Source organism: Danio rerio, chromosome 5 (genome assembly GCF_049306965.1).
Source record: "Danio rerio strain Tuebingen ecotype United States chromosome 5, GRCz12tu, whole genome shotgun sequence".
Lineage (NCBI taxonomy): Eukaryota > Metazoa > Chordata > Actinopteri > Cypriniformes > Danionidae > Danio > Danio rerio.
Window position 1 is genome coordinate 21,026,022 of NC_133180.1, and position 26,996 is coordinate 21,053,017.

At 36.7% G+C, this 26,996-nt stretch overlaps 2 protein-coding genes and 1 long non-coding RNA gene across 6 annotated transcripts in view; 2 read left to right on the plus strand and 1 right to left on the minus strand.

The window, feature by feature from the left end:
* Positions 1 to 736: 736 nt before the first annotated feature.
* LOC141385793 (uncharacterized) lies at positions 737 to 21,643 on the minus strand. Of its 4 annotated transcripts, none has more exons than XR_012406792.1 (5): positions 21,520 to 21,643; positions 9,124 to 9,225; positions 2,633 to 2,677; positions 2,477 to 2,557; positions 808 to 2,392 (listed from the first exon to the last, which is right to left on the minus strand). It is a non-coding gene; the product is annotated as an uncharacterized lncRNA (long non-coding RNA). The 4 variants fall into 4 exon arrangements; XR_012406794.1 differs by having other exon boundaries at positions 1,192 to 2,392; positions 21,464 to 21,622; XR_012406793.1 differs by lacking the exon at positions 2,633 to 2,677 and having other exon boundaries at positions 737 to 2,392; positions 21,520 to 21,625.
* Positions 17,436 to 19,844, plus strand: si:ch211-108c6.2. Its single transcript, NM_001030130.1, has one exon. It carries the CDS (start codon positions 17,436 to 17,438, stop codon positions 19,842 to 19,844), a length of 2,409 nt encoding a protein of 802 aa, NP_001025301.1.
* Positions 21,644 to 21,746: 103 nt separating the features above from the next.
* The window catches only part of coro1ca (coronin, actin binding protein, 1Ca), a 97,307-nt gene continuing 92,057 nt past the window's right edge, over positions 21,747 to 26,996 (plus strand). Inside the window, 1 exon segment of the mRNA NM_201295.1 lies at positions 21,747 to 21,871. The gene's annotated coding sequence lies outside the window, so the exon portion shown is untranslated.

Below are 26,996 nucleotides of genomic sequence, written 5' to 3' on the forward strand. Positions count from 1 at the left end.
AACATGATTCCTGTGATGCTTCAGGGTCTGAAGAGTCTTCGCTGAGGTCCAGCTTCCCACCTCTGGCATTTGGAATGCAGCTCTGCACAAGACCTTGGCCAGTGGAGAAATGGTCGTGCCCATCTGAGCCTGGTTCGCTCGAGGTTTTTTTCTGAACTTTCGCCAATTGGTAAAGTTTTTTCCTTGCCGCTGTCGCCACTGGCTTGCATGGTTGTGAATCTGTAGAGCTGCGCATCGATGGATTTGCTCTTCAGTGTTTGGACTCTCGGTAGTGATAATTAAACCAAACTGAACTGAGCTAAACTGATCTACACTTAAACTTTGAAAACTGAACTACACTGTTTCCATTTACTTTGATCTTTTATGTGAAGCTGCTTTGACACAATCTACATTGTAAAAGCGCTAAACAAATAAAGGTAAATTAAATTGAATTGAATTATTTATACTTTACAGTATCCTTCAAACTTCTTCTTTATACTTTGATTAATACAAAATAGTATTATAAATGTCTATAGAATTAATTCAATATTCATACATCTTTCAGTGTCCAAATAACGAAATAATTAGTTGCCTTAAAATTTGAGTTGGATCACAGTAGCTCTACAAGTAAGTTTAACTTGCATTAGCTTACAATAAGTTATGGTCATGTGGTATTGATCATTTAATCTTTACTTTCACTTTTAAAAAGATTATAAAAGTTTTTCAAAGAACAATTTTTGTCATAGATTTTTTTTTTAGAAACATATATATATAAATATAAATGAAAATTTTCCATGTTCATTAAAGTTTCTTCATGGAACTACTAATGCCAATAAACAACCTTTATTTTTATAGATTTGTTCACCAAAAAAATGTAAATTCTCTTAGGTCATGCGTAAAAAAAGTCTTTAAGTCACGCCTTGTTGCATGCATGTTTCATTTCAAAATTGGTGCAAACTATTTCTTAAACTGTGTCTCAATCTCTCAGCACCAAGGAAACAGGCAGCAATTATACCGGCCCATGCCTAGGTGCAACCCCCTCCAACTCACACCTGCTTAATTTTCACTGCCCCTCCACCAAACCTGTTGACCCTGTTTTTACTGTTTTAAATAATGACTTTTTTAAACAACACAAATTGTACAGTTTACAAACACAGCATTGTTAGTCTACAAAAAAATAAATAAGTAAATAAATCAAACAAACGTCCTGTTGCACTACTACATTTGGCTTTGGTTTTATTGTAAAAAACGAACAAAAACAAAAAACAAGAAAGCATGTTAAATGACCATCTAAAATAGTGTATGGCTTGCTTAAAAACATACATTGGTCATACACTTAAGACTACACTTTCAGCTTTTTTATAGTATATATATTAAGTCCTGTACTTTTACCATAAACCGACATCTCTCCCATTTGATAAAGGCTGATATTTTAGAAATGATGGGATGTTTAAAAAAAATGCATTGAGGTTGTCAACGACAAGCGACATTAGGAGTTAAGGAATGCAATCCTAAGATTTTTTTCTTGGTCGGGTAGTTAAAGGGTTAATAGTCACTAGTAGTCTTGAACACCTTGATTAATTGAATCAGCTGTGTTTGATTGGGGTTGGTGCAAAACTGTGCAGAGCTGGGGCCTTCCAGGAATCAAGTTTGAGACCTATGGAGAGCAGCAGCTTTTACTTGTCAGTGAGTTCACACGGCTTCTGAATAGCGTAAAAGTCCAAATGAAACAGTGGATTTTACTTTCTTTTTTAAATTTCAACTGATTTCTTCAGCCGGATCTCACGAGGAAACATAACTATTTTACATTTTTGTCAGTTTAGTGGCTAATTCGTACGAATTCATACAAAATGTTTGATTTTTAAAAAAAGAGGCGTGGCACCCAACGCAACCCCTAAACCCAACCGTCATTGCGGAGTGAGCAAATCGTACTAATTTGTACAAATTCATACAAATTAACCACTAAATAAAAAAGTTAGGAATTGCATAAGATAGCGTTGGATTTCCTATTTACCTTTAACCTATTGAAAAAACATGGTCATGTATAATGTGTTAAATGTGAAAATATATAAATGTTTGATATTATTCGATTGTTGAGGGCTAAAAGTTGAAGGAAATTGATGTTATTAATAGGGCCCCAGGGAATCTGCGCACGCAGAAATCCGCAGATTTCTTTAGATTTTTACCTCATCATTGAGTCTATTGATTTACTTGTATAAAGTGTGTACATTTATATTTTTAAGTTTTTTAATTAATTTCAGTAATATTATTGACCAATATGTAAATGTTTATTTGATTTATTTACAATAAAGTCATATTTTCTGTCTTTTAGTAAAGATATTATTGTCACACCCTCGGCTCATTCCTGCTGCTCCAATCATCACTCTCCCTCACCATCCACCTCTCACCACACCTGTAAACAATCACCAGAATACTGATTACCTGCACCTTGACCCGCAATCACCATGTACCAGAAATACCTCCTTCACTCACTCACCGGCTGGAATTGAAGTTGGATGGTTCACCTCATCTTCTCTCACTTTTCCTCTCCTCTTATTCCATGGATGTTTCTCTTCGCCTGTGGATGCAAATACAACTGAATAAGGGAAGTGACTAAGCTTATCTGGTGTTTGACTGAAGATCTGATGCTTACCATGTGAACTGTGTGAGATCGCTCTCCCTCTGCTACACCGCTAACCTGCTTTAAATGAATACCCTTAAAAGATAACATCCTTGTGTGACATGACAATTATATGAGAGACTTACTTTGTTTACCAAATAAGTGGATTTAATTGGATTTGCATTGTAAACCTTAAATAAAAGTTTAAAAGGTATTATTGTCTTATTTCGTATATTAAGCTTCTAGTTATGATACTCCCAAAATCATTCCGCATAAAAATGCAGATTCTGTAAAAATATTCTGTGCAGAAATATCAAAAAATGTCCGCAGATTCTGTCTGGCCCTAGTTATTACTATGTTATTACTTAACAGTTCATTTATTGCTGCTTGTTCAAACTACTTATTTAAAATGAGCTGAAACGACACAATTCGTGAGGGTTTTTGTTGGATAACTTAATTGTTTTATGTTGAGTTTTAACTTAACTTGAGTTTATAAAAACAATGAAGTTAACTTTATCGATTTGTGTTGAGACAACATAAAGGAATTGTGTGGAACCCAGCATTAATTACAGTGAGGTTCACTCAGAAAATGATTTTTGCTGCTTGCTCAAACTACTTATTTAAAGTGAGCAGAAACAACACAATTCTGGAGATTTTTGTGGGGAAACGTGATTGTTTTATGTTCAATTTACTTCAATTATTTTAACTTGATGGATTTGTGTTGTGTCAAAATACATGAATTGTGTAAAATCCTGCTTTTTTCGCATGGTTCTTCCACATCGGCCTGCAGCTCTTCTTATGTGTGGCCTGTTTTCTACAGTGACTGATGCGTGCTGAAGTCATTCCTTCTTTATTATTATCTGAGAGAAAACGAGAGCATCCTGTTATGATGGTTGCTATTGTTACCAGACGCAAAACAGGGAGATTTGTTCAGCTTTGTTCCCTTCCTTTGCAGCCTCTCTTCGGGCAAAAACTTTAGTCTGTATCTCTCCGCACGATCACTACTCCCTCTTCACTCCAGCTCGTGAATCATTTCAGGAAACATTCACTAAACTTTACGCGACTTTAATAGGGTGGTACCAAACTGACCCTGTTCTCCTCACATCTGTATTCATGACCTGAGTTAATGCTTGAGCTGCAGGGGTTTAGTCGCCTGTACGGTCACCGCTATTTTTAGACAGTCTCATGCCTACTTTGTATCTCTGCACCCTTGCTGGAATGCGTGTTGTTTTGATCAAAGGAGTTGTTGAGGCCCAGAAGAATTGAATGTGAAGCGAACACAGAGGGAAGGAGTTTTACTATAGAGTGCTATGCGGACACATGAGCTGTAAGAGGATATGAACTGTACAGATAAAGCTGCTGCAGGATGATGATGATGATGATGTCATGATTCTGTGATTTGAATAAAGGCCTTTGCTTTGAGAAACAATAAAAGCAAGGCCTCACTGCTGAGATAGATCTGTTAATAGTATTGAGTCAGATGTTTTAATAGGCAAACGCTCACCTAACAATCAGAGTTCTGTCAGCATTTACTCAATCTAGAGTTGTTTGAAATCTGGCTTTCTCTTTCATGGAACTGTTAGGGTCTGTGTGTTTTTTTTTAATATTAAAGACTACAAAAATCATTGTGAAGGTGTATTTTAGTTATATGATCATGTATACAAAATGAAGTTGTTGATGGCTGAATCTGGATTCAACTGTAGAAGCTCGTCCCTGTAATGTGTTTAAGAGAGATGCACAATATCAAACCGCTTCCAGTGTGAAGAGCACTTTAGAAATCCAAAGATGCTCATTTTTAATTGAAAACAGTGAAAGAATTTGGAATTTTTAACGATTCTTTATTCATTCATTTTCTTTTCAGTCACTTTATTAATCAGGGGTCGCCACTGCGGAATGAACCGCCAACTTATCCAGCACAAGTTTTACGCAGTGGGTGTTTTTCCAGCCACAACCCATCACTGAGAAACACCCATACACTCCCATTCACATACATACACTACAGACATTTTATCATACCCAATTTATAGCGCATGTCTTGGACTTGTCGGTGAAACCGGTGCACCTGGAGAAAACCCATGTGAACACTGGGAGAAACTCCACAAAGAAATGCCAACAGACCCAGCCAGGGCTCGAACCAGCGACCTTCTTGCTGTAAGGGGATTGTGCTACCCACTGCGCCACTGTGACGCCAAAGATTCTTCACAGAACCAAAAATGTCAATTAATGAACTTTAAATTGGAGACTGAATGAATATCTTTGGAAGAATGAACGTTCCCATGAATGTTAAACAGAAAGTTTACAAAATGGCATCCCATATGTCAGTGGAAAAGATCATATACATTGTCAAAAAGAAACAAAATGTGTTTGAAGATCTCTGGAGACCTTTTAATAACTTCCTAAAGTACAATGTAAGTGTCGACAGTCTGCTACGACAAGAACAAGCTCTGAGGGAGTAGGGTATCATAGTCTAAACAGAGACTTGGAGAACACTCTTTACCTGATTTAAACATTCATTCATTCATTCGTCTTGTTGGCTTAGTTCCTTTATTCATCAGGGGTTGCCACAGCGGAATGAACCACCAACTTATCCAGCATATGTTTTACGCAGCGGATGCCCTTGCTGCAACCCAGTACTGGGAAACATCCCTACACACTCATTCAAACACATACACTACAGATTTAGTTTATTCATGTGCAAGTGCATGTGTTTGGACTGTGGGAGAAACTGAAGCACACAAAGGAAACCTATGCAAACATGGGAATGCCACAAGAAATGCCAATTGACCTAGCTGGGGCTTAAACCAGCGACCTTCTTACTGTGAGGCGATCTTGCTAGCCACTGCACAACCATGATTTAAACATATACCCCTCTTTTTTTCTTGTTTTGTTTTGCTTTTTTAGGGAACGGGTTGATAGGAGGGAGAACAGGGAATCGGGTGTAAAATGTTTGCTGTGTCTACATGATTATTATTCTGTAACTGTGTAATCTGTTTTGATATGCAAACTGAAAAAGTAATAAATATATTCTACTAAAAAGAGAGAGTTCACCCAAAAATGAAAATATCCTGATCATTTACTTGCACTCAAGTGATTTCAAACATATGAGCTTGTTTTTTTCTGTTGGACCCAAAAGAAGATGATCTGAAGAATGTTTGGGGGAAAAAACAGTCATTGACATACATAGTAGAACCTGATATGGAAGCGGTTGGCTGATTTTTCCACACATTCTTCAGTATATCTTCCTTAGTGTCCAACAGAAGAAACAGAGGAGTAAATGATGACAGAGTTGTCATTTTTATGTAAATTATCTCTTTAGGATACTGCATGGTGTATCCACAAAGGGTTTAACTTACTCCATATAAAATATTCTAAATAACAATCTCCATGCTTAAAAAAGATTCTTATTATAGCAAAAATGGGAACAGACTTGGAGTGTTCTTACGCTGATAGTGATTTAGAAGCATCACAAGCTGTATTGGTATCTACCAAACACAGACAAATTTTATTTAATATTTTGCATAGAACATATAACACCCCCTATAAACTAAAGAAACTTAGTTTCAAGATCTCTGCCATGTGTCAAAGGTGTAAGATATCTACTGGGACACTTCTTCATATGCTCTGGAGCGGTCCATTTTGGAGACATTCTGGAAGTTTGTCATTGCAACATCCTGAGAAATATCAAATAATCAAATTGATCCAGATTCTAAAATCTGGTGATATCAGTTCACTTCAGTTGACCTACCACAGCAGCTATTTTATTTTGCTTGCAAACACTGCAGCTAGTGTTCTTATTTCTCTTATTTTATAGGTTAGATTAGGTTACTTTATTTATACCCGAAGGTAGATTTGGTTTGCAGTCAAGAGTCCCCATCTCAAAACAGTGCCACGCAAAGGAACTCGCATAGTAACAACAACAAATGAACATTAAGACATAAAAAATAAACATAAAAACACATAAAGAATAAATAATTAATCACTTTAAATGTCCACCCCGCAAACAAATGTTTAAAACGAAAATCTACAAGTCACCGAAACACCTCTGCTTTAGTCTGTGTCTTGTTTAAATGTCTAATGGCTGCTGGTATGAAACTACTTTTGTAGTGTTTCGTTCTACAGCTTAATACTAGAAACCTGCGACCAGAAGGAAGGAGGCGCTGAAACTCTGAGTGTAGAGGATGAGCAGTGTCACTTAAAATGGAATTTGTGATTCTGTTTAGCTGCCTGGTTTACACAGCCTCTAGATTGGCTAGTGACACCCCGGTCAGCTTACTGGACCACATTATTTGATTTAGTAAGTTTTCATTCTTGACAGAGAGATTCCCAAACCATGACACCAAAGCTAAGGATAAAACGTATTCAAGAAAAGCATGGTAAAATAGAACCATCATGTGTTTATCAATATGGATGAACAATTCTCATCAAAGGAAAGTTTAGAGTCAATAATTGTGCCAAGGTATTTGTATGATCGCACACTTTCCACAGTCTGATTTTTAATGGAAGTGCTCATCTGTATGTGAGCAGCCTTCCTAAGATCAATGATCATATCTTTTGTCTTTAAAACATTTAACTGAAGATATGACTCCTCACACCATAAACTATTATTTACATTTAGTCATTTAGCTGACGCTTTTATCCAAAGTGACTTACAAATGAGGACAAGGAAGCAATTTACACAACTATAAGAGCAACAATGAATAAGTGCTATAGGCAAGTTTCAGGTCTGTACAGTCGGAAGGAAAGTATTAGTAATATTTTAGTAATTTAGTAAAAAATTTTTTGTAATTTTTTTTTTGTTTTTTTTTTGAGTACAGTTAGTGTGATATCCAGAGAGGCAATTGCAGATTAGGAAGTGTAGTGGAGACTAAATAGTTGAGTTTTTAGTCGTTTCTTGAAGACAGCGAGTGACTGCCGTTCTGATGCAGTTAGGGAGTTCATTCCACCAACTGGGCAGATTGAGCGTTCGCGAAAGTGATTTCTTCCCTCTTTGGGATGGAACCACGAGGCGACATTCATTCACTGAACACAAGTTTCTGGAGGGCACATAGATCTGCAGAAGTGAGAGCAGATAAGGAGCAAAGCCAGAAGTCGCTTTGTAGGCAAACATCAGAGCTTTGAATTTGAAGCGAGCAGCAACTGGCAGCCAGTGCAAACGAATGAGCAGCGGAGTGACATGTGCTCTTTTAGGTTCATTGAAGACCACTCGTGCTGCTGCGTTCTGGAGCAGCTGAAGAGGCTTGATAGAGTTAGCTGGGAGCCCGGCTAGTAGAGAGTTGCAGTAATCCAGTTTGGAGAGAACAAGAGCTTGAACAAGGAGTTGAGCTGCATGTTCAGATAAGAAGGGTCTGATCTTTCTGATGTTATAGAGTGCGAATCTGCACGATCGAGTAGTTCTAAATGTGGTCAGAGAAGTTCAGTTGGTCATCAATCGTTACTCCAAGGCTTTTCACCATTTTGGATGCAGTAATGGTTGCCCCATCCGTCTGGATTATACATTTATGTTATTGTTTTAAATTAATGTTTATCGTATATGTAAATGTAATTTATTTGTGCATCATTTCTGGACATTATTGTTTTTATCTATTATTACCATCAACCGTTTCAACTATCTTTGCGTAACATCAAAATGAGAAATGTTTTGACAAAATTTGAGACAATTATACCTTATTTGGATGGAGGTGGCAGGGTGGGTTGTATTTGTATTTTCTTCTTCTTTTTTATTGTTATTATTTGTCTTTTGCAAATTGTTAAAAAAAGTCCTGATATTATTTGTATTCTCACATTCTACATAATGTTATATATAATGTTAATCAACATACTTATTTAAAAAAAAATGGAACCATGTGTCATAGAAACGGACCCCAAAAAATAAGAATGCAATGTTTTATGACTTCCAAAGATCACCTAGTCATCTTTTATGGTGCTTTTTTCCACTTTTGGCCTCCTCAATCTCCATAAACTTTGACAGAATGGAACACAGCAGTGTGAACATTCTGCTAAACATCTCCTTTTTGTGTTCTGCAGTAAATGGAGATCACGTAGAGCGAATAACGACATCAAAAATGTCACTTTTGAGTGATGTATACTTTAAGCGAACAGTTACTGAATCAGACAGTTGTTGTGCTTCCACACAGCCAGAGGACTAACTTACTGCATTAGGCAAATGTGACTGTGACATCACAAGAGAGTAATAAAAGCCCATTTGCCAGCAGAACTCAGCCAGAACATCCATCCATCCAACAAAGAGTGGTCTTGTCCTGCAGTTTTTACGGTGCCGTTACGGGACTATCGGTGAGTCTCCACTTCTTTACTTCACCAAGCTTTGTTACCTCAGAAGTTGATCCTAGGATGTACCATCCTTTGAGCAACACCAAGTTGGTGGGATTTTAATTTGAACACTTGTCGATTGAGACTATAAACTTTCTGAGACAGCGGGGAGATGTATGATATGGTTGTTGTTCAGCTGTTTTGGATTTTTCACATACGGGAGAGGCAGAGAGGCACAAGGAAATCAAGTGACTTGCCTTAAGTGTCAGGGTGACGGATGCAGCACAATGGAGCAGTTGTGGAGCTTTAAGATGGGATGACCTCGTTCAGCAAGCCTGCCGCTGTCCGCGAGCACTTTACTGAAAAATAGTGAGGGGACAAATAAACTGGTGAATGTTTGATTGTTGCACTCTCATTAAACAATAGCTGTCTGAAAGCAGAGATGTTACAAGATAAGGTAAAAAGAGACAACACAGTGGCTTTATGAGCAAACGAAACGTCTTTTCTGGTCTGTCTCGGGACTAAATGGAAAACGTCACTGTACAGCCACGTTTCAACTTGGCCGAACTCTGTCATATGACAAAGGAAGCCTCCAGCTGTGCGTGTGAGTTCCTGAAAATGTGTTTGTGAGGGATGACAAGAGCTAGACGCTGGAGCAGATGAGCAGGAAACACATTGTAGACATTTTGATTGTTTCTACATTTGCTAAATGAAGAGGCCTTGCATTGCTAAGCTTCATGAGGAAATATCTGACATTGAGACGAATTCACTAGATGCACTTATAGTTTAAAGGTCTGATGAAATGAGAATGAAATGAGAATCTTTTTATTCAATGTCTGACGTAATCTCAACTGAATAATAAAGAGATGGTGAGACAGAGTAGCTTCTCCTTTTTAAAAAAAACAACAAACAGTGTTTCGCTTTTAATCACAGCTCTAACAGTGAGGATGGTTGAGCTCATGTGTATTAAATGAGAAATGTCTTGAAGGGGGCGGGGCATGTCAGATACTAGAGAGCATTTGATTGGTCATGAATTTAGGCATGAACCATTTAGGTGACAAACTGCAAGCTTTGGATGTTTATATTAGTTTTATATTGTCTAAACGCAAATTTTGTCTATGCTTTAGAGCACTATATATATATATATATATATATATATATATATATATATATATATATATATATATATATATATATATATATATATATATATATATATATATATATATATATTATCACCTTGAAATTAGAAGTTTAGAGAAAGAAGATAATGAGATAATGAGCTCTAAAGTTTTTGCATTCCATAGCAAACAGTATGTGTGTAACATTTCCTTTTTTTTCAAATAGAAAGCCTTAAAATTTAAACAACTTATAAAATACATCCCATAATGTAAATAAATTGTCATTTTATAAGAATATATCAATAACTCAATTTTGACAAAAATGTTAGATACAACCTTATAATTCTAAGGTGACGATATGGAATGTCCACTTTTTAGTCATATCACACTTTAACGTGAATTTTATATAAGAACATGGTGTGCACATTAGTCTCTGGACTTACTGCTTCACAGACACCTATATTTTTACAATTTATTTAAAATTAACCACTTTCTGGCCATCGAATATTAGACATCACCTTGTAAACGTTTATTATTACCATTTGTTGAGTTTCTCCATAGAGTTTTGATAGAGCACCTGGAGCCAAAAGAAGCTTTGAGTGGCGAATTCGGACACACTGCTCACCTGGCATACTGTTTTTAACCAGAGATGGCAACATGTACAAGTAGAAGTACAAATACTCATGTATGAAACGACTCTGGTAAAAGTTGAAGTACACTTTTGTACCCAAGTAAAAGTAAAGAAGTATGGCCTCAAAAATGCATTTAAGTAAAAAGTATCTATTACTACTGTTTTAGTTTTACTAGGTAGGTAAATATCCATTTCCCCCCATGTATCATCATCCTGACACAAACTTACACCATTCATCACGGCTGCCATTCATGTTCATACACTCTAAAAATAATTCTGTAGGCCTGTAGATCTATATAAATAATATCTTATATGTTACACTGAATTCTGTCCAAAATATATTGAATTTTTTACATTTTATGTTTGAATATTTTTTATTGAATATATTGAAAATATCTTTTCTTTTGCTAAAACAAATACTTATCACATTTGACTCCAAACTATTTTCTTTTGCTTTAGTACCTCTCCTACATAACCCATTATTTTCGTGTTTTTTCCAGGGGTTCATTGTGGATATTTTCTTAAATGAATAAACATTAATTATGTTAATACATTTATTCTATACTAAAAGCTACAGGCGTGACTACAACCTACAAAACGTGCATGATTTTTTATTTATTTTTTTTTAGAGGTTTTCACCTTTATTGTGATAGAACAGTGGAGATTTACAGACAGAAAAGTGTGGAAAGCAGAGATGGGGAGAGGTAAAGGGAAGGGTTGGCAAAGGACCTCGAGCCGGGAATCGAACTCGGGTCGCTGTGCTATGTGTCAACACACTAACCACATGGCTATTGACGCCGACTGCAAAATCTTTTATTCACGTGATAAATTCAGAACCTTTTGCATTATATTTCAATTTATAAATTGCCCAGGGGTGCGTTTCCCAAAACTATTGTTATCTAACTAAGGTTGTAAGTACCGTCGTTACAAACATAGTTTGTTGATTTGCCGGTTCCCAAATTTGTCGGTCCAACAAACATTCGCAAACTGCATCGCAAGCTTGAGCACTCGCAACTATACCTCTGGAGCTGTAGTTCGAAACATAGTACCTGGCTGTGTTCTATTCCCACTTATCCCCCCTATAGCCTATTCATTTAGAACACTCTAACATTCAAAGTTGGAATTATGAAAAGTAAAAAAGCATTAAGGTCATCTCTCTTAGCTGTACTTTGCTTTCTAACTATTTTTACAGTTCAGTTTTAGCAATCTTCATGTTTACAATTGTGCTCCGTTCGCAGTGCACTTTGAAAACATTGATGACATTTTGAACACAGCCTCATGGGGAAAGCTATAGGTGACCTATTATTTAAAAGCAGAATTTATGTTACATCTCCAAAGCATGTGAAAACAAAAAGCATACGTTAATTATTTTCATTCATAGTAGGCTATTTATTAAGTATCTGTACTGTATACGACATGGGCCTGCTGGTTAGAACCCACTGCTGTAGTTTACAAGTGCCAGATTGTAAAAATAGTCTTTTAAAAAATAAAATGAATAAATAAATAAATAAATAAATAAGCAATATCTTAATAATAAATACAATATCTAAATAATAAATACTTAATAATAATAATAATCATCATCATCATAATTAATAATATTATTATTAAAGTATGATTTATTTTTATTTCTAATACATAATAGTTATTACATTTCATTTCTTGATAAATTACTCCATCATTTATTTATTTATTTATATGATTTATATATGATATTAGAATAGGTGTTAGCTTTTGTAAGTGATTTTATGTTCTAGAATAGGATGTCATTCTCAATATTATTAGTAAAACAAACATAGGCCCTATATGTGCCATATATTTCAATTAATATGGTTTTTATCAAATTTATTATTGGATTTTATTTTAAATGCATATTTGTGTAAAACAAAGTAATTTGCACAAAGAAATTATGGTGCTCTTCTCTAAAGAAGTTGTTATTTCACCCAGTTTAGAGCGTCATTTTACGTTATAACTAACAAGGTTCAAGCGATGGGTCTTGAAAAAACTGTACGTTTTGGGAAACACTTGTCACAACATCGTTCTTTTTCCAAATGATGCATCGTACTATGGAAAACGCACCCCAGTATAGTTACTTTTGTTGTTGTAAAATATTTGTTAAAAATGTAAATCATATAGTCAGCAATAAATGAATAAATAAATAAAACTGTTAAACAGTATAAATTGTGTATTAGGAAATATGAACTCATAGGAAATAAAATAAATTAATCTCAATGCATAATGTTTTATAAAGTATTTGATTCGTTTATTACTAAAATGTACACATTTATATCTTTATAGTGTGTAAAAAGCTCTTTTTTTCATGGTATTAGATTGAAAGACTAAACCCTTGCAGTGTGATCGGAAGTGGACAAAAGACTATTAACCTTAAGAATTTGTATGGCATATTTTTGAACTGGAATGTGTCTCTCTTGTTTACATGTGATCTGATCGAGCAAAGTGTGTCTTGTTACCATGTAAACAGGGCAGCAAAGGTCATGTTAAATTCGCCGTCTCTCTCTTTGTCTCATTTGCATAGTCATCCTTGCCTTTCTCATAGAAATCTTCATAAATTAGCCTACATATGGTGGGTGATAGCTTTGCCTGAGAAAACGTGCACTGCTGCACAAAGGTGGGCAATGTAAGAAGTAAAAAGTTGTCAAAACATAGATAGTGGAGTAAAGTACTGATACCAAGAAAAATCTACTTAAGTTAAGTAACTAAGTATTTGTACTTTGTTTCCCATCTGTTTTTAACATACTATATAGTATGGAACTATGTTCTTTCGAGTGCAGCCTAAATGTTTTGCAATGTTATGCATCCTTGCTAAAAACATAAAAATTATATTATTGAATAAACAATATAACAATAATATTTATAAACATTTTTACTATGCTTTCAACAAAAATAAATAAAACTGAATTTTGAAAAAAGTTGATCTTAATACTTAAACGCAAAGTAGGATCTAGTGGAATTTGAAGTTAATAGGACATACATAATATAGCAGACGAATAATCCATAATGCTGTAATGATGACAGAACAATTTCCTTTCTTTCTTTCTTTCTTTCTTTCTTTCTTTCTTTCTTTCTTTCTTTCTTTCTTTCTTTCTTTCTTTCTTTCTCTCTCTCTCTTTTTATGTTCACACTGGTTTTTAGACTAAAAAGGGGAAGGCGGTCACTGATTAGACAAGGAATCAGAGATTTTTATTTTTGGAGATGTGCAGAGAGGAAAGAGAGAGGAAGTGTTACCCGGAGTAAAGATTTCATCAGTGGTTTTGGTGAGCCTGTAAGCCCTTTGAATGATGTGTGACAGAGCTCAGGATTATAAACCAGTGCGTGTGTGGGGATTGAGTTGCCTGATGCGTTCATTTGAATCCCTTCTTTCTCATCTCATCTCTAAAGCCAAATGTTACTCTTATTTTTTGAAAAAACTTGACGTCTCTTGCTAAACCTTCATAATGCTTCATAATAATCTTAACATATCTTGCAGAGGCGAAGCAGTGGCGCAGTAGGTAGTGCTGTCGCCACACCGCAAGAAGGTCGCTGGTTCGCTGGTTCCAACCTCGGCTCAGTTGGCGTTTCTGTGTGTAGTTTGCATGTTCTCCCTGCATTCGCGTTGGTTTCTCCGGGTGCTCCGGTTTCTCCCGCAGTCCAAAGACATGTGGTACAGGTGAATTGGGTAGGCTAAATTGTCTGTAGTGTATGAGTGTGTGTGTGGATGTTTCCCAGAGATGGGTTGCGGCTGGAAGAGTATCCGCTGCGTAAAAACTTGCTAGATAAGTTGCCGGTTCATTCCGCTGTGGCGACCCCGGATTAATAAAGGGACTAAGCCGACAAGAAAATGAATGAATATCTTGCAGAATCGCATTTGTTTGGCATATATCCTTCAGTATTGTCTGGGTGTGAAGCTGTAGTCTGTGTGACGGACAGTGCTTTACTGGAGATCTTGTGACTTTAATTCTTGGTGTTTTTTTGCTGACGGTTCGGTTCATGTAACGAGACAAGCATGAACAGTCAATGGCGGCTCAGATATGCTGTAGTCACAAGACACTGTTCCCAGCATAGCCAAGGCTGAAGGAAAACACTTTACAGTTGTTTTATTTGATTAACAGTATAACTATGCTTCTTTATTCTGTCACTGTATTCAAGTGTTGTTTTACTTGAAAACTTTCTCAACTTTTATTTTGAAGTGAAAATGTGTAGACATTATATTCAAAATGAGAATGAATCATTCTTATCAAATTTGTTGCTAGCATGTTACAATAACAGTACATGAATAATGATGTGTTATTATGTAAACTAAACATTACTTTATTAAGTATGCGCCACTGCTTCGCCTCTGGCCTTCTTGCTGTCCCTCGGTATCGCCTCTCTTCAATGGGGGGCAGATCATTTAGTGTTATTGCACCCAAACTCTGGAACTCTCTACCACACTCACTCCGCTCTGCTAATAATATCTCTGAATTCAAATCCTTACTTAAGACTCACTTATATTCTGAATGCTTTGCATCTGATCTACCAAACTGACCACTTAATCTGATCCACCACTATCCTGCTCATATGTCTCTTAGGTCTTGTTTGTGTTATTCAAGTTTGTTATATTTGACCTCATGTATGTTTGTTTATCTTTTTGTTGCATTCCTTGTAAAGTGTCCTTGAGCTCTGGAAAGGCTCTATATAAATAAAAATTATTATTATTATTATTATTAAGAACTAATGATGAGTTAATGTATGCACTAATCATGAACTAACATTAACTACAACATAAGTCACAAGAGTTTATTTGTGAATATGGGCTACCTTAATTACTTGTTAGTATATGATTGTTTGTTAATTAATGTATTAATTACCACATTATTTTATGCTCAATTTAACCATCATGAACTCATAAGTTTACTTGGAGGGGCACATCATCATAAACTCATTCTTAACTACTTATTAACTCCTTATGCACCTTTTTAGTGCGTTTACATCCAAATAATAGAAAAGTGTTCTGTCAACATCAACATGAACAGTTTAAACACAGGAGTTCATGATTAGTTAAAAATGAGTTTATGGTGATGTGCCCCTCCAAGTAAAGTCATGAAGTAATTATACATTAACAGCTCATGAGTTCACATTGGTTATATTTAGCATTAACTTAAATGTTCATTAATACATTAATTAACAACCATATACTAACAAGTAATTAAGGTAGACGTTATTCACACATGAACTCTTGTGACTCATTTTGTATGAACACTTGTTACAACTCATTAAATTTAGTTTATGATTAGCGCATGCTTTAACTCATCATTAATTCATCATGTAATCTTTAGTTTACATATTAATACATCTTTAATAATGTACTGCTTTTGTAAAGTGTTACCAATTTGTTGATTCTTTGTGATCTGACTGATTAACAACTCACTGATTTAGTAATGACAAACAGATGAACTGAATTTAAAATAGGTAAAGAACTGAGAACAATGTGGTGTTTTTTTTTTACTCAGAGCATTAAAAAAGATCCTAAAAGCTTTAATGTGATAATTCCACATAATTCATAATGTCATACTACTAGGCTCTGACCTTATGACTTTTAAATCATAAATGTATGCTTTTATGTCATTATTTTGACTTAATTAGCATTAAATAATATTTTTGAAAGCATTTTTTTCTTAACGTTAAGATTAAATGTATAAAGAATGCTTTTCTGTGAATATTTCAGCATGACATCTGTATTTTAATTCAAGTATATGATTTCTTGTGTTTATTTGTTATTGTATGATATCTTTGTAATAATAATTTACAAGTAATACAATTTTTTCAAAAAAAATTTATAGGGGTGTTAGCCTTTAATTGATAGAACGGTGTAAAGAATTGACAGAAAAGGGTTGTTGCTAGATCGGAAATGGTTGCGGCCGGAAGTTAACAAGAATTATTTATATTATTTATTAAATTTCCCATTTAATATAGTGGTTGTATTGAGTATTATTTATGCTATCTATTAAATTACCCAGTAAAATGTATTTTTTAACGTCTACTCTCACCTTAACCCTAAACCATCACAGTACTGTAAAAATATAAATTATTGTTATACAGTGTCATAAAAAAATGCTGTCATATTGATGTGCTTATCACACTTCTGGCTGGCCGTGTATCCGATCTAGACTCTAGCTCAGCATAGGACCTTGAGCCAGGAATCGAACTTGGGTCGATGAAGCACCTTGGTGCTTTATGTCGGCACACTTTACCACTAGGAAATTGGAGCCAATGTAATACTGTTTTTAAAAATACTATAAATATTTTTCATTTTAATTATATCTTTCATAATTTTGTTTTATTTATGTTTTATTAATTTATTATTTATATTATTGTATTATTTATTCATTATGCGTATTATTATATTCATTTTTTTCATTTGTAGTTTCTTTGTTAGTTTATACAAATAAAAAGAGGGGAAATTATGTTTATTTTTATATTTGATGTCAGTTACCTTTCATTTTTGGTTAGAAAAGTACTATAATAACAACCCTGTCATCTCTTACTTTTATTACCAGAAACAAAGACACTTTCACTGCCATAAATTAAGATGACAAGTAATACAGAACAAAAACAAAAGCAGCTAAAACAAACAGAACAAATCCGGTTTGACCACAAGAATGAGTTCATTCAAAATGACAAGTAAAGACAGTTATTGAGCATCAAACTGTGCAGGGGAGTGAATGAAAGCAGGAAATTTTTAGATAACACTGGCATAACCTGCATGCCAGAGTCATGCCATCATCTGCCACAACACACAGCCAATAACATCTCTCTCTTGTTTTTTGTTTTCCAAAGAATGGGACAAATCCAGGGTAAGGAGGGGGAGCTGGGCCAGGACAACAGCTCCTTGGGACCAAAGGAAAACGGACCAAGCCCAGACCCTGGGGGGGCAACGGAGGAAGGAAATCAAGCTATTGAGACTCACAGTGCCAGGACAGATGAGGAGAAAGCAAGGTTGGACGAAAGCCCAGGCAGGGAGTCACCATTACCTCCACCAGCAGAGCACGGTTTGGATCCTCATGATAAGGTGTGCACTCCCACGGATGGGGAGGGAGGAGATGGAGAAAGAAAAGAGGGAGGAAGAAAGAATAGAGAGGAAGGCAGGGCTGAACCTCTGGCTCTACAGCAGCTGAATGGAATCACACAGTCTGACACATGCAAGCAAAGCACATGGGAGTCTGGTGAACCTGATCACGAGAGAAAAGACTGGCTGGAAGAGCATACAGGACTGGTGTGTGACGCTCTTGGTGGAACTGAAAGCCCTGAGAAAGCAGCAAACCAGACTCAAAACTGTGCTTCATATGTAAAGGACGAAATGGAGGCTGTTTGCGGAGATCATGACAAGCTGAAGTGCCAAGATGGGGAAGAAAACATTGATTTTGAAGCTGTCTGTGATGTTAATCTAACAAACACACCTCCGAGCTTGGAGATTTTAAAAGGAAAGGAGATTTTAAAACCATGTTGCGAAGATGCCAACTTCACGGTTCAAGACCATGCTTTAGTCAATGATGAAAATGAGAAGAGTGAGTCACAAAACAAGAGGTCATTTAACAACCCCAGCGCGTCGGACCCTGTGATGAACTCAGAAATGGAGACATCAAAGGAGGCAGTTCATCAAGTTAAGGAAGGAATGGAGAAGGTCGTAACCGAAACACCAAATTCTGAGCGTTCCTCCCCAAAGAGCGTTGAAACTTCAGGGCAATCGGTGACGGGTGAAAACCATCCAACAGATGAAGTCATAGAGACCAGATTTAATAGTTCAGGTGCGAATTTACAAAGTAAATCTGCGAGTCTGAGACGAGAGCAGAGCCCAGAGGATCTTAAACCCTTGGAAGTGGCATCCAAGTCACCACAGGGTCACGCTGAGAGCCATCGACAAATATCTCCAGGCGAATTCACACAGGACGTGCTTCACACAGAAAGGCAATTTAATGTGTCAGACTTGGAAAGCACTTGTACAAAGGAACCTTCACTTGAGAGATCACCCGCTGGAGGTCATGAAAATAAAGATGGCATACGAGAAACTGGAGAAAGAGAGAATCTGGAATCTGCTTCAAAGGGTCTGTATGGTTCCCATGCAAAGGAATCCGAGATAAAAGATCTTTCTCTGCGTGGAACAGAAACGAAAGAGGGTTGTTTTGTACAGGGTGAAAGCAAACCTCTTCTACAAAGCTATGAAGATGAGAAATGTACTGCATTCTCTGAAGACATTACCGATTCGTTAACCTCTTGTAAGTCTTATGTTCAAGTTATGCAAAACAATGAGAAAAAAGATTCCCCTCTTTCAGCAAAGGCCAAAGTACACACAGAGAAAAGTTTAGATGTGTGTTTGGCTGAAAGGAGTCCACAAGCATTGATGCAAAACTCTCAGGAGATGATGGAAGAGGCAGACCCAGAACTCACCTCTTCTTTCCAGAGTACAGTAATTGATGTAGATGAAGCTACTAGAAAGCAGATATTAGTGGGAGATGCTAGAGCTAACTCAGATGACATGACACCATCAGAGAGAGACAAGGTCAACAAGTCTGTTGGAAATACATTGAGCTTAAAAACAGAAACATCTGTAGCTGATTCCATTCCTGAGCTAATTGCAGATCCAGATCACACAGATGACAGGCCAAACGTGGACAGGAAAACAGAAGTCACTCTGTCTGGTTCTTCTCAACTCCAAGAACAATGTGTTTCGAAGACTTCAACAAATGTGTTAACCCATTGCATTGTAAGCTCATCTGATCAGGTCAGAGATGACCACCATGCAGGATCTGGATTAGCAAACAGTGCGGCAAACACATCTGCAGCTCAAGATGAGCAACTTTCTTCCTCTGTGTGCAGCCAAGCTACTGAGAAACAAGATCAAGAACGTACCAAGCTGCCGACACAAGTTAATAATCAGGTATCAGAGGAGAAATATTCAAGTCAGCTTGACCAAACGCATGCAGCAGAAAGTGACCAGACCACCACCACAGATGCATCGCAGGGTGCGCAGAAAAAGCATGTGTCGGATATGATAAAGGAAGCTATTGAGCTGCAGAAGAAGATGAAAGAGTGGACCAAGCCAGCCGAGGCCCGGATTGATCTGACATTAGATCCTACACAGTCTGTGAAAGTATCACAAATGAAAGCAGCATTTGATCCACCAAAGAAATCACCTGACAAAGCACTCGAGAGAAAACCATCAGTGAGAAAAGGTAGGAACATTTTGTGAAGGATGCTGATTATGTTATATTAAATGTGCAGTGGGTGATCTGACAAACTGCTAACCGGTTAGCATTATATCTTTGAAACACAGTCCCTCCCCTGTTGTCCAAAGCCACGCCTCCTGAAATCACAACAATCACTAAAATCACACCTTAAAGATGACAGTAGACAACCCACCAGATCATGTCATTTGCCAGTTAGAAAACTTTATAGTACTTTATAATACTACAATTCTGAACAAAAAACTGTATTATATCTAGCGCATTTTCATAATGCCATAATGCTATAATGTGCAATATTGCATGCATGCTGGTCTCACTCTCTCACACGCTTTGTCCTAAAGTGATTACAGTATTGTGGTTGGCCGGCGGTGTGTAGGAATTAGACTTATTTCTAAGCCATACTTATTTGCTATTTCAGACCGTATAGTATGGTAAGAGTAGCATGGTAAACAAAATAGGGAACATGTCACAGGTTGTCACTGTTCAAAAATGAACTAATGTGATATGAATATAAAACCAACTTCACCTCAGTAAAGGAATAGCGCTTTTTAATGATGTTTTGTTGGTAAACTAAATAAAAATTGACATTATCGTTGCTGTAAAATGTCCCTTATTATACTGAAAATAGTCACATCAATCTAGCCAGAAGATTTCAGTGGCTGAACAACACTACTGTGCATATAACCGATTTGTAAAACAACAAAATCTACATCAGCTTTGCGTGACTAAAAGAGTTTTAAAACAGAACATTACCTGTCTAACAGAAATATTTCTGCTATGGTGTCATCCTTGCTCCAGTGTGCAAAAGTAACTCCAATACTGATTCAAGATTTTAAAAAGTTTTAATTTAGCATTTGATTTTACTGCTCTCTCTCTCTCTCTCTCTCTCTCTCGTGCATGTGAACGCGCATGCATGCTCAAATGGCAGGTCTGTGTGAACGAGTGAGCAAGTGTACAAATCTATATTTGCTGACAGACAGTTTGGGCTACTTATCAGAATTATGTGAATTGTTGGCTTGACAAATTTAATTGGACAAACATTTTTTTTGTCTTATGCCTTACCCAGAATATAAAAATACATATAAATACATTTAGGTCATTTACTTTAATCATTACTATTGGAATGTGGAGAGACTTTCAACCAGCACCAAAGAAAAAAAAAAGTTTCTGAAGACAATCACCTACTGCACCTTTAATGAAAAAGCTGGGCATATATTCTAACAGTACCATAGTGTCATATTTACATTATCTATATTTTGTTTGGGTTGAAAACCATTATAGTTATCATATTAATGTGCAGAGTCATATTCTTGTTCATTAACATTAAACAAACAATACATTATTCAGATCTATCTATCTATCTATCTATCTATCTATCTATCTATCTATCTATCTATCTATCTATCTATCTATCTATCTATCTATCTATCTATCTATCTATCTATCTGTCTGTCTGTAGGCTTATATATGTATCAATGCTGGTATTCAGCAAACAGCAAAATGTAATTCCAGCATAATGGTGCCATCTTGTGGCAATTTCCCGTGCAGGAAAATAAACCTCACCATACAGGTTGCATCTCAGTACAAAAATGCCAAATGCCTACCCAAAATACATTGTACTTACACCACATTGCGTCCACGATACCATCTACTAATCGACGTAACTAAACGTTGACTGACCTCACTACAGGTATGACGTCAGGAGCAATAAACCGGTTTCACCAGTAATTTCAGTCACGTCGTCCACACTGAACTTCATACCTGTTTTACACTCCTAATAGGCGGGGCTACGTTGAATGTGTATGGTGATTGGTGAGCTTTGACGCCACTCAGTGCTCATTTCTCCAATCCGGTTTGTTGGGGGCGTGGATAAGAAAACAAGGCGTGCCTTCCGGCGAGTCTCGGACAAGTTGAGTGAGGCAGAGGCATAGGGAACATTCGCGCGATAAGGGACTGCTGCTGGGAAACTAAAGCTGTCTAGTACAAAATTAAAGTCGGGCTTGGATATATTTTGCCTACGACAGCTGAGAAGGTAAGGATAAGGACATACTCTCTCTGAAGCGTAATGTTTGCAGAATGAAGCGAAGATTGGGTTGGCGTGTGTAAGTTTTAAGGATCTGTCCATGCGAAGGGATCATGGCAGCGTGGATCAGGCCAGATGGGCTGATCTGCAGTGCTCAAAACGGGGGATTGCTTTAACAAATTTTCATGTTCCATATCTGAGCTGACAAGCTTTCAGGATGGAACATGTAATGCTGTGTGATTTGTATGGATGGATTTAGGAACCTCCTTGGCTCAGTGCTCAAACTGTGGGAAGCGAAAGTTGCTGCATCTGGGGCGGTTTAAGAATTCTTCAAATAAAAAAAAAACTACTACAGAATTTTCAAATCTTAGAATTCCTAAGGTGTTTTTATGGAATTTTGGAATTCCTGATAAAAAAAAAATAGCTCATTTGAAATCTTACGATCTTTGTTTGCTCATCAAATTAGGGTGAGTGATCACTAAACAAATAAAGCTGAAGTTTAACTACTTTTACTTGCAACTCAAGCTGATGTGACCCATCTGAAATTTTTGGGCAGCTCCTAGTTTGCTTTGCTAAAGTAATTTGGAACTGTCAGTCTGCTCTACTTTGACCTGCTCGGAGCTAACGTAAAATGAAGATTTGCCAGTATTAGATAAAAGTGTATTGGAACAAATGTTCTCCAGCAGATATGCAGAATCAAGAAGTTCTCTAAAGCAGTCGATAAATACGGAATGTGTAGATTTTCAAATAAGTTGGTTGAACTTCCTGTAGGTGTGGATTATCCTGCCATATCTGAGAGGGTGGATGCCTGGAGCTGTTTTTGAAACTCAATGTAATGTCTGTCAAAGGGTTTCTTAAATGTGTGCTCAGTAGTTGATTTCCCCCCAAGGTTTTACACACAAAGAAATCTGTTGAAAAATCATTAAAATAATTTTATGCTTTGTGCTTTATTATTTTTTTATTTAATCTTTGTTTACATTAAGCATGTCTATTTTTTTTTTGGTGATAGACTGTTGACACATGGTCACATGACATATTGTCATATAATTTATAGTTACCAACATTTAAAGTTTAAAATAAATAGAGCTGGAATGGAAATTGATTCTATTTTTTTAAATAAAAATAAAAAAATATATTTTTTTTATTGAACAAATGGCGAGGCAGTAGCGCAGTAGGTAGTGCTGTTGCCTCACAGCAAGAAGGTCGCTGGTTCGAGCCTTGGCTCAGTAAGCTTTTCTGTGTGGAGTTTGCATGTTCTCCCTGCGTCGGTTTCCTCTAGGTGCTCCAGTTTCCCCCACAGTCCAAAGACATGTGGTACAGGTGAATTGGGTAGGCTAAATTGTCCGTAGTGTATGATTGTTTGTGTGTGTGTGTGGATGTTTCCCAGAGATGGGTTGCTGCTGGAAGGGCACCCGCTGTGTAAAAACTTGCTGGATAAGTTGGCGGTTCATTCCGCTGTGGGGACCCCGGATTAATAAAGGGACTAAGCTGAAAAGAAAATGAATAAATGATTAATTGAATAAATGAAAAGTAGATAAATATGAAGAGAAACTTGCTGAGTTTGCTTTTAATGTAGTATTGTTTCTGCTTAAAGGTTTTAAGGATTTCTGTAAGATTATCACTCAAGGGAGTGTGTTTTTGTGTGTGTATTTTTGTTTCACACTTTCATTATTTTTTCAAACTTTGATATTTATGTTAGTTTTTTTGTAATTGCAAACGTGCATTTCACACAATTTAATGTATATCTAATCCTATTGTGTAAAAGCACCTAATTTCTTTGATTTCATCAAGCTAAGATCTAGTATAGGCAAAATAGTAGTGTAGTCTTGTTTGCGTATCGTTTGGTTCAGCATGGCTGCGCCCGAAATTGCCTGCAAGTCAGTAGTACTGCATGTGAATTTAAATGTACTAGTCAACCATGAGAAAAGTATGTTCTATACAGTTTGAATGCGAGTAGTATGAATGAAACTCAGACGTACTACATCTGTAATTTTGTCATGATCACGTGTCCTACTGCCCAGTTCAGACTGCATGGTTTTTAAAGTAGTTGTGTCACGGATGTTTTCACTCTACATTACTGTTTGGGATTGTGTTCTGTCGGTGCTGTGTTTACACTGAAGGATGGATCGGCGAAAAGAGGTTTCACAATGCATCACTTTGAAATGGGAGGAATCGTCGACAACTTTGTCCAAAATATGTCTCACAGCCAAAAAATTGCGAGAAGTGAACTGGAAACAGTGCGAGGTCACGTTATTAACTACATAATGAAAAAAGAAGGTTTTAGCTTTAGAAAATTAACTCATTTTGCTCTCCTGGCTTTTTGAAGAGAATTAGGAATTTCTCCTCAACGTTTGTAACTTTTTGACCTGATTGTGATATTACTCAGATGATACGTTAAATAGAAACATTGATTGGGTCCAAATAAACTTAAAAAGAGCGCTTTTGACTTCTCACCCAACGTCCCGCTAGCCTGCAGGTACCCATACTAGTGGACCTCCTGCTCTCTCGGCTGTAGGGGATTGTCGATGTTATTTTCAATCAGAACACATTTCACATGGCATGATTAGCAGAGCATTAGCAGATATTGTGCCTGTGATTTCAAACATTTGTCGCCAATTTCTCAAAACCTGTCGGGTTTAAAAAATCTGGGCTAAAATTATGCAGTCTTAACTCTGCATAACCCGTATCCATTGCATCAGTTCACTCCCATTTATGAATTCTCTCAAGGGACTTCATAGGATAGTGCAGTGTGCATTGGATGTGCACTTTAGAATCTTGCCTGAAGTTGTAGGTCATCCAGGTCTTAGGGTTCACACTAGCAGCAACTTTGTAGCTGCCTGTTGCTCTGGGTGACGACCTGCTGCAAACGCAGGTCTGTGTAGGTCTACAACACGGAGAATACAACCTGCCTCTGAGCGAGCTGAAAGAGGACCATGTGAGCTTCACTGAGCTTCACTATTGGCTGTCGATCAAAAAAGTCACTCTCTTCATTTGCATAAAGTTAAAGGATTCTCAACTTTGTTGCATCGCTCGACACGCCCACATAATTGCCAACAGTTGCTGTCACTCCTGTAGGCGGAGGTCACCGGAAGTTGCTCACTCTCCTTTGAAATGAACGGTTGCTTGTTGTTCGAGTCGCTCATAGTGTGAATGAGGCTTTAACCTAAGTTTACAATCAGTTCTTGTAATCTAGTGTCATTTAAAATATTTTTTATTAAATTTCTTCTAAATGTTTCGAAGTTTGACCATTGCACCCTAAAATGATTAATTCAGTGTTGTTATTTTTATTGTGTTTATGCATTAACCTTCAGTGATCTCATAGATGGAGAACAAGTGTTTTTTAGTGAATATTATGTAGCGTGCAGGGTTTTCTGTGGTTACCCATGTGTCGACCACACTGCTATATTGTCTGGCATGTTTCAGTTTGCCTCAGTTAACTTGTAGGCAGCAGGAAGGAATAAAAATAATAATAAAACCTCAAATGCTGTGACGCATTAAAAGGCATAAAATAATAGATTTGTTTAGAAATCTAATAAAATATTTGCGTTTAAGTCTGTCTGTTTGCAGTATTTATAAAATATGCATGTTAACAATTTAGTTTCATGCATATTTTTGACAATTATTGAATGGAAATGACAGAGGAACTCGCTGTATTTGGATAATGGTAAACTATGCTTCAATTCTAAGCTGTTTTTATTGACTGTTTCCAAGAAGCCATGTCTTTGTTCATGTTTGGTTGTCGCTGGTGCATGATTTAGCTTTAGGCCACGTTGAAGTCTTGACATGGTAATGTTTGGGCTGGCCGTCAGAATGCATCAGCCTGTTTATGCATATGTCATTGCGTCAGCTCCTATGTCCCTTTTCCCTGTGCTCCTTGGGAAATGGGTCAGGATGCTGGGTAAAATTAGTCAGGAGATGCAGGATGTGGCTGCAAGGCTGGAGAGGATGCAGCTTCATGAGCGCGAGAGTGTGTGTAGAGAAAAACTGGACATATATAGGCAGGGAGAATCCGTTTAGAGTTTTAAGGAAGTCTTGTTTCCTCTAAAGACTCGACGGGTTCAGGTTGCATTGCACATTTATCAGATAACGTTCTTGCTCACGCTTTAGGCTGCATTTGTCAGAGAATTGAGATTTGCTATGGATATCTCACCACCAGCAGGTATGCAGGATTAACCCCCCCCCCTATTTTTTTCATACCCGCATTGTCTTGCTTTCTAGAATGCTTATTTTAATCTAATCTGAGTGTTAATTTCCGTATAATGTGGTTGTGATGATTAAAAAAAAATCAATTTTAAAGCAATTTTTATCAGCTTTGCTTTAGGGATTTTGACACCTCAACCTTTTGTTTAATTAGCTTCTGATCATTGAAACGGCATTTAGCCCGATAGTCAAATGTCACATTTTGCAAGCCGTGAAAGCTTGTTTAAAGGTGAACACGGATGGGGCTCATGTTTATCTATGGGTTAGAGCCGCACGATTCTGGGTAAAATGAGAATCGCGATTTATTATATTTTTGCTTAAAATAAAGATCATGATTTTCTCACGATTCTGTAGATGTAAAATAAAGGTATGGTAAAAACAAACATATGGCACATCGATAATAATATTATGTGTAGGTCTACTGTTTTTTATAAATAATTCTATTCTACTTATAATAATTATGATCTTGAATTATTATGTTTGAGATGTATGCTTGCAATATGTCATAAAAAAATCAGACATTTGCCATTATCAGATTATATTCAACAACAATATATAGGCTAGAGTAGTTATACTGACATTGTATACATTTATTTTCATGCACAACTGTGGGTTTGCTATGAAAGAAAAAAAACATATCAAATGCTTGTCGTAATCATAACTCTAAAATGCGATAAGATCATTTAAATGGAGTGCACACTTTCGGTTTCATTTTGACTGCTAAGTGCTTGTTCATATTTCGCGGGGCTCCCAAACGATCACTCTGTGCCACAAACAGAATATTATTTACAACTGTATTACCTGTTACTCGCAGCATATGCAGGTTCTGTTCACTAAAGTAGACGCGCGCGCGCGTCTATATCAAGTAGAGCGCACGCGCCCTCTCTGTGATAACAGCTCACGGTCAGCAGCTCACGTCACGTGTGATTTCCCG

Bases quoted from the DNA above. Each gene is read 5' to 3' on its own strand.
- si:ch211-108c6.2 (NM_001030130.1), top strand. From the start codon at position 17,436: ATGGGACAAATCCAGGGTAAGGAGGGGGAGCTGGGCCAGGACAACAGC.